A 15,334-nucleotide genomic window follows, 5' to 3' on the forward strand; every position below is an offset into this window, starting at 1 on the left:
GAGGTTGTGTTTCTGTAGTGTAATGTGGAGTCAAAGAGTGTGTGTGTTCTGAAATTGAGTTGTGTGTTGAGAATTTAGTTTGACTCCACACTACACTACACAAACACACCCTCACAGGAAACGCAAAAAAAAGCGCTAAGACCAACAACAACCAGTTCTGAAGATGTCCAATAGCAGGCTGAAACATGTTAACGAGGTAATGTAACATTTAACACAAAGTTAAATAATACTTTTTCCGAAAAAATTATTCTGTGTTTATTTTACATTTCCTTGCAAGGCAATTAAAGGGTTTACTGGTCGAAATTTTTTTCCAACAGTGTTATTGTTAGAAATGATTTTTAGGCCTTTTTTTTTTTTTTAGTTTTTAGGACATAAATGCATTGTTTTTAAGACTGTTTTGGTATTTATAAATCATCAAAATCCTAGCCCTTGTCATTAGTCACTGACAAATCATTTGTGTCTGTTTCCAAGTGCCAGGCTATTACAAAAGAAGTTCCTAACAGTTCTCAAATATTTATGATTTTTGAACACCAGAAAAAGCAGCAAGTGAGACTGAACCTTCTTCAGCTAAGCCTTAATTTCGGAGAACATCCCGTTCATAACCGAAAGCTGAGTCACGTGAAGGAAGCCAAAGTGGAACAACTAAATAGCACACTAGAATTTGAAAAGTTCCTCTGAAAAGGCAGCAGCTGAAACGAAAACACAAGAAATAACGAGGAAACAAACACAAAGAAAAGAGGAAGCCATTTTATTTGCAGCAGAGAGAAACAGAAAGAATTCCAGTTCAGAATTCTCATGTGATCAGGTTGTTACATTTGACGAATGTGGTAGTAGTAACTTAGATATAAGTAGTCCTGCCAATGATATGGCAATGTGAGAAATTAACTGGGCTCATGACAATTTAAAATTTAAATAAATTTTGTACGAGAAAGTCAATTTCATATTACGTAGGAAAAGTTTGTAATCATGAATATGGTAACAGATATGTTATACATGCATGCGTTAAAAGGAAGCAGCTTCCAAATTTTTCTTTCCTAAGGAAGACGACATTAATTACGTTAAAAAAACAAGATATTGTTCTAAAATTAAGTTCTCCAGTTTTGTTTAAAGGTATAAAATATTAAAGTCTTTATTTACTTTTGAAATTGATTTGACAGCATACAATGTGTAGTGATTGTGTTCACAGTCGTTAATTACAATAAATCATACAGTGCATTCTTTTCAACTGATATTTTCAAGTCTGATTTAAGTTTTACTTAATGTCTGAATATACAGTATTTTGTCTACAGATTTTAGAGAATTTATGAACATTCATTTTGGTCATTAACACAGCATAGTTTTTATAATAAAATCGTACAGAAATCATCCGTAATGAATAAGCTGTTTACATTTGTATGCATTTTCAATTTTACTGTTTATATCAGGACTTATCACCTTAAAATGACTGTCCCATTCCTCCCATTATGTAGGCATGGGACAACTGTCATGCTGTCAGAAGTTGCTAAGTTTCAGGGTACTCTTTGGAGTTACAGTGCTTGTATTACTTTACATGGAAAGAGGAGATTCGAGGCAAAATATAATACTAAAAGAAATGGTTTTATACTGCAAAATTTTTCACAATAAATATTTTTCTAAACAGTATCCCATACTCTCCTGCTTCCCCTACCTAACAGAAATATTTACAGAACATCTCGTTATATTTAATACTGTAGTTAATTTGATTTTACTACGTAAAGTTTAAATGCCATATCACAAACATATCTGCTTTTGAAGTATCACCACAAATTTACATCACCTCGAATGCATAACACTTCTTCAATCAGACTTAGTTTCAACTTCGTACTTTAAACTATGGTAATATAGTAAATAAAAACAGAAATAATATTAAAACACCTGAGTCTGTACAATAGTCATCCAATTTATGGACTGTTCTTTAATACTGTAATAATAAATAATGCATTGCAAATGCAAAGTATTTGCTACATGCTTAAGTTCTATAACATCACTGTAGTGATTAACATTAGCAATTTTCAAAGATCTTACATTGCCTTCCTACAATAGGAAATGAAAATAAAAAATCAGTACTTATCATCAACACATTATACAGTAGTTCTTAAAATCAGAATATCTGATTTGTAACATAAGAATTTTATTCAGTGCTTGAAATGAAGAAAGAAAAGAAATGACTGACTTCACGCAAAAAAAGTTGGCAAAGTATTTAATTTTACTCTTCTTTTGTTGAAAACTGTTATCTACAAGTAAGAAAAAGACACCTGTATATAAATATATAGGGTGAATCACGTAGATCTTGCAATACTCTAGGAAATTATTTCTTATATCATCTTGATGAAAAAAGTTCATATAAAAATGTCATATTTTTTAATTTACTAAGTTGCACGGTTCTGAAAGTTGAACATTAAAGTGGAAAGCCGAGACTTCGATGTGAGGAGAGTTACAACGATAGGGAGGTAGAATTTGTGTGAAAGGGAGACAGGGGAGTGACACAGCAAGAGGGTACAATGAGGAAGGAAAACAAGAGAAAGATGGAATCAGGGTCGGTCAGTTCTTGCAATTGAGGGATTGAATTAGTATAACTTAGCGACTTTCCAACAGTGAGAACAAGTTCTATGGGTGTCGATGATTAATGAGTCTAGCTTTGCGACTTTCTGATGCCAGGGGGTGAGGAAACGGGTAAACTCTGTTGTTGAGGTATAAAGTGACGACTTTTCGACAGCAGAGGGATTCAAAGGAGAAACCGGGGTCGACCAAGCCAGGATGAACATGGAGGAATCGAAGTCAGGAGTGCTACAAGGTTGAAAGGTAGGGAGTGGGGACCAAGCACTTCTGGAGGGTGAAGAACACTGAAATCCCTCAATCAATTGAAGTGAATGAGAGAGGAATTGGGAGAAGAAATTGAAAAGGTACACAAAAACGCATCCTTGCAAGGGAGTTCGAAGCTGAGAAAAACTGAATATGCGAGCTCCAAGCCTGTTGGCCACTTGTCTCACTTTGGATTTCACTGCTCCATTGAGACCTGTCTTTTATATGCTCCAGGCTGGTTATGTCCGCCCAAGTGACTAGTGACATCATGTCGAGCAGAGAAGAGTGGGAGAAAGCTTCTCCTGTAAGTGCCCCTTCACGTGTTTAAGTGGAAAACTTAGTCTGGGGGTTATTCTGCAGTGTTCTGCCATTTGACAGGGAAATTAGCTGTATAACGGGCCACTTCAAGGTCCATGTGTTGTCCAAATGGCAAAGGGTTGCAAACTCACCCTTCCAAGTAAAAGAAGTCGGAGTAGGATACAGCTGGTCACTGCCATACTTGAACCAATTAATGTTTACAAAACTAATGTTAGGAAATTCAAGGTATGGCCGCAAGAAACATAAACAAGAAAATGCAACAAGCATTTAAATGTCTAGGAAAGTGGCACTGTTAAGTATTATAAATGTATTAAAGTACATTCACATTACTACTTACCAGAAACATTTGTAGTGGAGAGTGTACTTCATGTGTTAATGTAGTAGGTACACTAGTAATAAACAAACAAAAATATCAACACTGGATCCAATTTGCAATCCGCTGTCAATTTTTATGCAATATTCTCTCCATTGTTCGAAGCAGTGTGAGCTATTTACAGTACAGTATAATTCTTAACACTCGAGCAAAGTTCACAAGAATCTGTGTTACAGAAGCAAGAAGTTATTTCCAAAACTATTCTGCTATGGCACTAAAATCGTCCTCCAGTGGCTGAAGGAGGAAAAGCTGGTGATCAACAAGATCTCCCAACTAGGTCCAACTAGACCAACAATAGGTGTGGTCCTCCAGACATTCTGGGGGTTGTGTGTGGATGAAGTAGCCACCAAAACGTTATAATATAGTGTTCACTTAAATCGGCTACAACTTGTCATTTAACTGCAACTCACACCAAGAAATGGACTCGGAACACTTCAAAATCTGTGCTTCAGTGGCTGACCATGACAATATCTTTGAAAAATATTGGAGTGCAAGAGGTCAAATCACTTTATTGTCAAATGCCTTGCATTAGAAAACAACAACATATATGAAATGTCCAGGGACCATATAAAAAGAGTGTAATGAACGGGACAGCATTATAAGCGAGAGCATATTAACGAGGTTTTATTGTATGAACTTCTTTCTTCACAATGATGCCAGGAATGAATTTATAGAATATTGCACGATCTTCGTGAATCATCCTGTATATAATATATATATTCTTTGGATCATAATTACTCGTCTTACATCAATGGTTCCCAACATTAGGTTATGAGTGTTATGATCAAAAATTAACTATGGGGAGATTGGTATATGGTCCCAAAAGGGTTTTACAAAGAGAACTCTCTTGTCCTGCGGGTGGGGGGGGGGGGGAATCAAGTACAGAGTGGTCTATGGCATTCTCTACGGCACTCGGGCCTGGCATTTTTCAACATGCCGAAACGTAAGTGCAGTATAAACGACAGCATCAGAAGAGAATTCCCATTCATCAAAGATGCGGATGAAAATGTGGAATGTACAGTGTGCAATTCTAGATTTTGCATTTTACATGGTGGTCGGTCAGACTTAGTCAACCACGTGAAAACGAAAAAACATCAAAGTGTTGTTCAGTGTAAGGCTTCCAGCAGAAATATGAACAATTTCTTAATTGCGAGAGCTGAAAGTGAAATGGAGAAACAATTCTCAATTGCAGCAGAGAAAGCAACTTTCGCATATCATACAGTGATGCACAATCACAGCTTCAAGCCCATGGACTGCACAACAGCCATTGTGAAGAAACTTTTCAATGATAAATTCAGATGTTCGCAAAGCAAATGCAAGGCAATAATCACGAATATTACTTCACCGTTTGCAACAAATCAGATTTATGAAAAACTAAAGGAAGCTCACTTCATCTCCGTGTTAATTGACTCATCCAACCATTTGGATAAGAAATTAGTGCCTCTGGTAGTGATATATTATCATCCAGAAAAAGGTGTGAAGGTGAAAGTGTTAGAATTAGTTAATTAAGAAGGTGAATCATCAGAATTTCTATTTTCTTATGTGTATGAAGTGTTACAGAAGTTGGATCTCCTTGAAAAGGTTATTGCTATATCAGCAGATCATGCAAATGTGAACTTTGGTGGAAAAAAGAGAATAATCTGTATTTTAAAATGCAGGAAAAAACTGTGAATAATTTGATTGGTATTGGTTGTCCTGCACATGTGATACACAATGCTGTACAGATCGCTGCGGACTGCTTATCTATTGATCTTCAATCAGTAATTAACAAGATTTACCAGCATTTTCACATTTATTGTGTACGAGTTGAAGAACTTAAATCATTTTGTGAATTCACCAATAAGCAGTATAATACAGTTTTGGGTAGCAGCAAAACAAGATGGTTCTCTCTCTTGCCTGCAGTCCAGAGAGTTGTTCCCTCCACTGAAGTCTTATTTGCTTTCCATTGACAAATGTCCTATCAGCCTCAAAAATTTCTTTTAAAATCTTCTTTCTACTTCTTACATTTCCTTGCCAGCCAGCTGAAAACCTTTTTTTGATACAATCAGGTGTGTTGAAAAACGAGATATAACAATAATTGAAGTAAAGGATGAAGTAAACAAATTGTTGGAAAAGTTAAACTGCAGAAAGATGGAGAAGTTTGTTACCACTACTCTGAAAAATCAGTTGCAGGAACTAGAAAATGAAGGGCATATAACATTTTAAAAATTTCAGAGCTATGCAGTAGAGTTCTATGACACCTGCATTGAATATATTCAGGAGTGGTGTCCCTCTTAGGACTCTGGACTGGATCAATTTGAAGAAAAAAGAATCTGTGACATGGCAGAACATACAAGAAAGCTGCATGTTCATGAAGACAGTGTCCCCACATTTAATTGTGAATGAAGAAGATTTGTTTGATGAGTTTTCAAATGCAAAACAGTACTGTGAAAGTAAATTTGAAATATGCAATGAACAAAAGAATTGTAGTGTGAGTGAAAAATGGTGTGAGCGTGTTTTTTCATTAATAAATGCACTATGAACAGATGAGAAAAATAGATTTAAAATTGAGACTGTGGAAGCTTTAACATTTGTAAAAGACCCATTTTAAGGATTTGTCTTGTGCTGAGTTTCATGCCCTAATATCGAAAGAAAAGAAACTTCTTGAGCAGGTGCATAAATCTGAGAAATACTTGAATGCATCTTAAAATACTATATTAACTCTTGTTTACAGTACCTATTATCAAGTTGTATTTTAATAATAATAATAATAATAATAATAATAATAATAATAATAATAATAATAATAATAATTTCAAGAGTTTCAAAATGGGCATTATGATGTATTTTTATAATATGATTAAAATGTGATTGTGACGTAGTGATGGATTTATTAAAAAATTTGCAATTTTTATTGTGACTGCCTCCGTGGTCTGTTGGTCAGCATGCTGGCTTCCAGATCGGGAGGTCCCAGGTTCAATTCCCGGGCTGGGCTCTCAGTGAATTTTTCTTGAAGAAGAATTCCCTGGATGTCTAGAGTTTGGAAATTTGTATCAATGTGAGTGTGATTGTGAGTGTGCCGGGTTAATATTAATTAACCAATCATCACATATATAAAAATACATCAGGACTGTCGCTGGGCAGTAACCTGAACACACATTTCAGTGTCACATTATTGAGAAGTAACTCCATCTGTTAGCACAACCATAAAGCATCTAATAGATGCTATAGAGTTACCAACAACGAAAAAAAAAAAATTATTGTGTCCTGTTTGTTTACAAAATGTGCCAGGTTTTTAAGTAAAAAAACTGTAAATGTTCCAGTTTTTTAAAATTACATTAAGTGGAGTCCAAAGAAATATTATGTTAAAACATTACTATTAACACATTTCTTGGTTCCATGATGAAAAATACAATAAAAGGTACCAGAACACTGTTCTGTGCGTTTGAGATTTATAAACAGCTGAGCTATTAATGAGTCTGTGTATAATACTAATCAACATTTCAATATGAATATGCAGTTCTCTGGAAGTTTGTAGAGTGGGTTTCAACAGTATAAAAGACTGACGTGTTATCTTTATCTTACTTCATTTCAAGCACTGATTGTAATGTCATCTGACTGAACCATACTACTGAGAAAATGGCAGTAATAATGACCAAGGACAACATAAGTAAGATCCATCACTTATGGCTTATTATTTACAGACTTATATTCTAAATCTATGCTAATTTAAATACTTTAGAAAAGAGGAGCCCAATTTTAATAATATGTCCTCTTCTGATAATTCTATGAAGTTATAATTTAATGTTGAAAAAGATGAATCCACAAGACAGTTTATATTCTGACTTACTTGTACTCAAGAACAAGAAATCAAAACTGGTGTAAGATTTCTGGTGGGATAAAAAGGTAGTGTCCATGATTAAAATACACATGTGTAGAAGAACAAAAATGTAGAGTGCTCATTCTTTTTTTACCTTGGCAAAAGAAACAGGTAACTGACTGGCACAACAACCTGGTGCACTCTACATGAAAGTGAACTATTAAGGTAGAAGAGTAAATACAGTACAACAATAATTTCGTGGACTGGTAGCAATGCAACACTGCAGTGGCAGTGACTAAGTCCTCTCACGTCAGCATTTAAACATTACGTAATGACAAAAGTTCGCAAAATAGTAACAAAAACTATGGAAGTGCTCCAACAAATTTAAGGTGAAGAATGCATGGAGCATAGTGCACTGGCATTATATTTTGTGGAGTAATGTTGGTATGAATACACTTCAGTGGGGAGGGAGGGGGGTATTGGAAGTGTTTGCTGAAAATAATCTGACATGCGAACATAAACTGAGTTCTGTTCCATGACAGTGTCCCAGATCTCCATTCCGTTCTTGACCAGACAAAATACTTCAGTGTTGCTGCCTTCTCATTCTCTCCCAACTTATAACTTAGTGACTTTTTTTCCTTGCTTTCCTGTATAAAAAATCAGTTTCGTCTACTTAAGTTCTTTTCATGTCTACTTAAGTTCTTTTCAGCACTTCACCAATTTCCAAAAATGTTTTCGTCTACTTAAGTTCTTTTCAGCACTTAATCAATTCCAAAAATGTTTTCCAGGATTTATTCAATACTTGTATAAAGCCTGGCAAAAGTATATACTGGCTAGGAGAGATTATATTGATGGTGGATGTACTTATGCTCACAGAAACAACGAAATTATTGACTGCACCATGTGAAAGGAAAATAATTTGTATCTCAAGGCTCTTCCATATTCGTAAATTTGGAAGGACTTTCTGCCAATTTGAACATAAAAGTGGATAATTAACATCAGTCTTATGTAGTCTAAATGACAATTTTATTAATTTCATTAAATTAATTATTTTTTCATTCATGAACTTTGTTACTTAGAGATTATGTAGGCCTAATGTATTAAAAGTTACTAAATTTACAGCATGAAATATAATATATTTCTATGAAAAAGTGAGGTGGAAGAACAGAAGTCAACAGGTCAAAAAGGCAATGTAGCGATTACTGCACAAAGTAAAAATAAAAAAGTAATGGAAGACTGAACTTCCATTTACACCATTGTTCTACTATTGATAAGTTGTACTTCTCATATTCATTTGTTGAAAATGTAAAAACTGGAATTTTTTATGCAAAGCTGCATCTTTCTCCTCACTAGGTATGGGGGTTATTTGGAAAATGACTGTCATATATTTTATAGAAAAGGTTTTTTTATCCAACTAAAATACAGCACAAAGACTAGAGTGTTATTTGTATCATTACAACTGTTAAGTTGAACTTTATATTAATGGCAAGAAATAATAGGATGAGTTACATCCATTTTGGATAGCAATAGAAGACTAGAATGAATGTAGGAACATTATAATCACTAATGTATGTAAAGGAACATTCTGGTAAGAAAAATCAAAAGCAATTCAGGACTGGTTTTGAGTTCTTGCTTTAGTAATATTAGATCTTAAATCTATTGCCCTTGCGATTGCAGGAAGACATCCTGACATGTATAAAGAAGTATCTAACTATGTGAGTGTTATCATTTTCTGGTATAATATAATAATAAATATTTCCAATTTGTATATAATGTTGGAATATAAACTTTCACTATAACCACTCAAATTGTCAAGAAGTTCTCTCACTACTGCATTTTAACGGATTTTGTGATACAATAGAATAGCAGTATAAATATTTTGTAAAAATTATACCACTCTTACTGAAATATTTTTCAATCACTATCATCATCCACATTATTCAAGTCTGTACCAAAATGTCGTTCGTCTACTCCTAAATCTTCTGTTTCAAGGAATGCGTGGTCTGAGATCTTGATACACTATAAAAAAGAACAAACATAACTGAAAATTAGATTCAAATTAATACAGTTTTCATATAGGAAATGAAATGAGTACTATAGCTGCTACCTGATTAAAATATTTAATCAGAATCAGTTAACAAATCGCAATTAAATAATTGATGTCAAATTTTAACAGTTCTTCATTCAATAAATATGAGAACTGTGGTCTCATTTTCTCACATCATTCGATTTCCCTGTACCAGATACCATGCTTTTGTTTCCCTCTCAGTTACAGAATTCTTCTACTTTCCTTGGTCTTCTTGATAAGTGCACAGGAATTCCTAGTTTGAGATTTGTAACTGAACTGAGAAAATATTAAAGTACTGGTACTGTTCTGTTGTTGTTGTTGTTGTTGTCGTCGTCGTCATCATCACGACAATGAACTTCACGTATTGGACCATTTAATCAGTTCTGTGTTACAAAGAGACTGTTAATGAAATCATGTCGAAACCTTCTCTCACTTTACACACATCTGCCTAAAAGAAGGGTTATCGAAAAATTGAGTAGTTCCTAGTTATAAGTAGATACTGCACGAGCAGCACATTGAATGTACAAGGTCATCATGTATGTCACGAAACAAATGGAGCCATTCACGTCAGAAGCAACTTAATTACTCTTTTCAAGTACACACTGTAATTTCTTAATACAACATTCCAAGTACTTTTCACACATTTAGGTCGTCCGTACACGGAGCTACTCTGAAGGTACTCATTGCTGACGCGAATTACAACAGATAGCCTATTTCTGGTGAATCGGTGTCTGCATCACCTAGCTATTCCAGTATCTCAGTCGCCAATATCACAGCCTTATTATTCCTTAAAAACGGAATCATTAAAATGGAGCTTTATTGTACTTAAGAGTAGCTCCGTGTGTGGAACTGCATTACTACTGAGTTTAATAACCTATTAGTGACTTGAATTACCAACCCATCCCATTCCTCCTGATTAGCTCTGTGTGCAGACAGCCTTATTGTTAGTATGAGCAATTGCTGTGGAGACTTGTATACGCAGTTTGGAGGGAAGTTTCGACAGGAGCTCATTAAGAGTAAAGTCCTTTGTTCACGTTAGTGATTTTTAAGTCTTCCAACATTTCTATCTCTTTCTGGTTGACATTTATACATCTGTCATGCAATGTTCATTTTTGAACATGAAAATACCGGTTCATCTATAGTTGACTATTATCTCGAGCATAGATGAGCAAGCTTATTTACAAGACCAAATGAAAAACCAATTTTTTTTTTTGGTAGGCCAAAGACTTTTATTCGTAAACTTTTCTTCAACATTCATAATTAAATATTTGAAAATGCATATAATAGATCATCACGAACTCATAAATAATTTAAAGTTAAACACATTTCCTAAGTAATGCAAAAAATCATATATATTTAAATACCAATATTCATTTTTTAAAGATCTGAAAAAAAAAACATACATAGGATAAAAGGTCTTATTTCCAATATGATGTGAAAAAATACTTCCACAACTTCACCTCGAATACTCGACATTCTGCATCAATTTTCTGTTTCTTAGAAGCACTATCCTTTGCAAATCACATACTGTAATATAAATACAACATGAACACAAGACAATGTTTACATGCAAGCGAGTGAACTAGAAGCTGGTTTAACACTGTATTTTTTTTTGGGTTATTTTACGACGCTGTATCAACATCTAGGTTATTTAGCGTCTGAATGATATGAAGGTGATAATGCCAGTGAAATGAGTCCGGGGTCCAGCACCGAAAGTTACCCAGCATTTGTTCGTATGGGGTTGAGGGAAAACCCCGGAAAAAACCTCAACCAGGTAACTTGCCCCGACCGGGGTTCGAACTCGGGCCACCTGGTTTCGCAGCCAGACGCGCTGACCGTTACTCCACAGGTGTGGACGTTTAACACTGTAATGGAATAGTTCAAGAGGAAAGGTGTTGGGATGGAACTCAACCACCTAGCCATGAGTAGCACTGAAATACAAGCAATACTGCAAGTCTTTACCTGAGCAAGGGTTTACCGCCCTTACATCACGTTATTTTTGACAAACAATAAAGGGCAAAATTTGTTCTTAATTTATCGTTAACTATTGTCTCTTGCCAACTTCTGTCTAATATTCACATACATTTATATTTTCCACCCAAAAAATAAAATAAATAAACAAATAACTGAAAAGATATTTATCCAGCAGTCCAGACTAAACACATTCGGAGGGCCACAGTTTGTCCACTGTGATCTCGAATATACATGGAATTCTTAAGTCCAATCTCATGACGTTACTTTCTTTATGATCTTTTAACAGGTACTTTACAAATTGTCTAATTTTATTTCAATTTTTACGTTCACGCACGCATGCACGCACACACACACTCACTCAAACATATTTTTTTTCTGCAATGTTGTGTGTCCAATAATAATCAGCTGCATAAAGAAATGTAGGAATGATCCATATTTTGTAGATTTTAAAAATATTTCTTTCCTCTATTTTTACCCAGCCCTTTTTTGTGCCTCAAAGCTATACGAACTTAAATCCATATCTATTTGAAGTTTGATAAGAGATAGTACAATGTGAATAACTAAGCCAAGTTTATTATTCCAGAATTTTATTTCCAATTATGATTCTTGTATTAACATCGTGTGGGTATATGCCATCAAAACGTTTGTCATTTGTAAACAAATTTGTACTGAATTTTTTGTAGTCGCATGCAGATATAAAATGCATCTTGCAAATTATTTAATAAATTTTCAAGTATGAGTTGTTCTTGGAAGTGGTACCTACAAAAGGTATCAATGCATTCTTACTAACTGATTTCTGTAGCTGAACTAGTGGCTGATCTGACTGAGAGACTTTAACACTTTGTCCACACTGTTCAACATGTTAAATTTTACTTTCTTTGCACAGTCCGCCATAAACAGTCTATGAGATTTTAATGTAGATAGTGTCTTGTTTTCAAATCTTGGACAATGGACTCAGATGAAGATGATTTGGCTTTTGTAATTGCCTCTATAGCTTGTTACAAGGCCTTGAAAAGGAAGAAATGGGAATGTGGATGTGGCAATATCTAGTAAAAGACACAATGCAGAAGACATTCTAAACAAGCTTAAAGTTAAGATTGATATGGATTCAAAAACTTTCTGAGAATGTCAGAACACGATTTTAATAATATAAGGCTGTAAAAAATATTTCCTGTCATATCAAAGGAAGACACACAATTAAGAGCAGCCATTTCACCTTATTTAAAAAAATTACAGCGCGATTGATTGACTGTCATAGAAGCTACGACATGATAAATGTTAAATGAGTGGCTAATATCGTGTAATTCTTTCCGAAGTTTTACGAATGTTCACATACGTCACCAAATACGACCATTACTGACATCAACATAGCATTAACGTTTAGCATACCACGAGGATACGAAAACCCTCTATTGTATTCTCGAGAACAGTTAAATAATAATTTCAGTTCTCTAAAACAGTCGGCCTTCTTTGGTTTGTCACTGTATTATTTTGCAGCCACATCCCACAAACAAGGCTTTTCCATCAGTGCATTAATCAATTTTATTCTAACGATATTTTCTTTCATCCACTCCACTACTTTGAACAACTTACAGCCAATACCAAGGATCGTATACAAATTATCAAGAGGTGCTCCTAGTTACGCGCCACAAAATCGAAAGTTAGTTGCTATGGAAACTGTACGAACTTTGCTGAATTGTACCGACATTGCACGAGCAAGTGAATGACATGTTTTCCATTGCTGCTGGAAAACATGCCAACATGTTAAAAGTGTTAACCTCAACATACTCAGTTAACATGTTAAGTCAATTGAGACTTGAAATGTCCATATACATGTTAAATTCAACATGTTGTTGTTAAATGTTTAATAGTGGAGACGAGGCTTTAGTCTGCAACCACAATCAGCATAAAAATCGTTTGATACTTACCTGTATGGCATATTCTAATGCAATATTGTAGTCCCTTCAACTTGTTACAAATATTACACTCGAGAGGTTCAGGACGCAATACTAGGGAAATAGACCATTTCCCTAATAATTTGTCCTGGACCTCTCACATGTTAGTAACAAATAGTGGGAGAGTGTTAACCTACAACAGTGCATTAGAATAAACGATTTTTATGTTGAACATATTTGTGGCTGCAAACTAAAATCATATGTTTATCACTATATACATCACACAGAAGTCAGTGAAGCAAACGAACACTGCCTCTGTTGGTGTAGCTTTTCTGGAAAAATGCCATTTTTTATATATACTTCTGGATTCCAGCACTGTAGAGGTGGACCGTTTATGTTTATGAACATCAAAGAAGATATATTAGGAACTGCAAGAGATGATGTAAGATCAGTACAGATCTCCATGTACAAAACTTAGGCACCCATACACTGTATGGCTCCATATAGACAAAATTTTCTCTTCCCCATACGGTTCATTAAAAGATTCTAGGATCCCATACAATGCATGACCCCATATGGCCTCCATGACAATACTCGTTACAAAGTTATTAAACTAAAATTGTATAAAGTTACTATGATGCAGAGACTATGACCTGGTGATTCTGAACAGAGAGGTGAGTACATATACAAAGTCTATATTTAGTAATCTGTTACAGAATCAGTTGCTGTTGCATTGCATTAACGAAAATGAGAAACATGTATTGTCAGGATGTCCTGGCTTGGCTACTGACAGCACATACATCGCAAGGCATTCAATTGCCAACTGGATCACTGTGTTTTGATACATGGATTAGAAGAATGACATTAATACAATTTTTGTTACTGAAATTGATTTTCTTCAGAAGATTTATGGGATTACCTATGATGGAAAAGGTATAAAAAATGAAGTTATTAAAGATATAATATAAGTAAATATGGGATATCATACATTCTAGAACAGAAAAGATTAAGTCTGTTTGCCATACTAAAAACTACAAATTGGTAATGGATTGGGTACCAAAAGAAAGAAGAGAAGTCGCCCAAAGAAGACATGGTTAGAAGAATTCCAGAAATTTAGAACGAGAATAGTGGGAGGACAGACAAGAATTGACTACAGCACTGGAAAATGGCTATTGGTACAGAATCAAATATAGATAAAATAATATGAATATGGGCTATGGGCAAAAGAGGCGATGTTTTAAGTTACCATAAATAGCTAGAAAAAAAGTCAGCTTAACAAAATTCCAGTTGCCAACAAATTCATAGATCAAACATCGAATTATTCAGATGGAAAATTATGACTTGTGACAATGTGAGAAATGTGTGAGATAGTTTAAGCAGATCTACAATAATAAATAATATCCCATCTTTTATTTCTTGTACTTAGGAACTAATTAAGAGACTCCTATTAAACTAAGGTAAAGTTTCACTTATGTATTTACGCAGTGACGAAATGAGGGGAAAAAATGGTGGCAGAAGATGCAATATAGTAACAAATGACACAAGATGAAAATAATTAGAAGGTAAATAATAAATTTAAATTAGGTATATTTTTGTGATTCAGTAACTAACACAACAGTTCTCAATAGGTAGCCTGGGGAACACATCAAACCCAAATGAAAAAAAAATTGGCCTGCAGATGGTGACAAGAAAGTATGTTAAAATAAATATGAATATTAAAAATTAAGAGTATGTATGGGGAGATGCACGTCTATTGGCGCCATAAACTTTCTACCTCTTATGCCATATGGAGCTGCTCATACGAGTATATCTGCTATGCCAGCTATTCGCTCCAATTTTCCAGCGTATCTTGGCAACTCTGCCCTGGTCATTGGAAGAGAAGGGCGCACAGCATACTTGCTCATTGTTTGCCTGTACATTTCAGTACAGTCAATGCTGCTAGTGAGTCATAATAACTAATCAGTATTTGTAGCCTATGGTGTGTCCAAAACTACTTCCGACCTGACAAATGGCGTGTTACCATGGCAACCATTCAACTCAACCAATCACGAGAGATGCGTAACTATGGTAATAGAACGGTGTTGCTG

At 34.7% G+C, this 15,334-nt stretch overlaps 1 protein-coding gene across 3 annotated transcripts in view; it reads right to left on the reverse strand.

The window, feature by feature from the left end:
• Positions 1-733: 733 nt before the first annotated feature.
• The window catches only part of LOC138696146 (START domain-containing protein 10-like), a 91,844-nt gene continuing 77,243 nt past the window's right edge, over positions 734-15,334 (reverse strand). For all 3 annotated transcript variants that reach the window (XM_069820706.1, XM_069820708.1, XM_069820707.1), the window contains one exon: positions 734-9,329. In XM_069820706.1, the coding sequence (XP_069676807.1) occupies positions 9,225-9,329 (105 nt within the window). In that variant the 3' untranslated portion in view covers positions 734-9,224. The remainder of the gene's footprint in view (positions 9,330-15,334) is intronic.

This window comes from Periplaneta americana, chromosome 3 (genome assembly GCF_040183065.1).
Source record: "Periplaneta americana isolate PAMFEO1 chromosome 3, P.americana_PAMFEO1_priV1, whole genome shotgun sequence".
NCBI lineage: Eukaryota > Metazoa > Arthropoda > Insecta > Blattodea > Blattidae > Periplaneta > Periplaneta americana.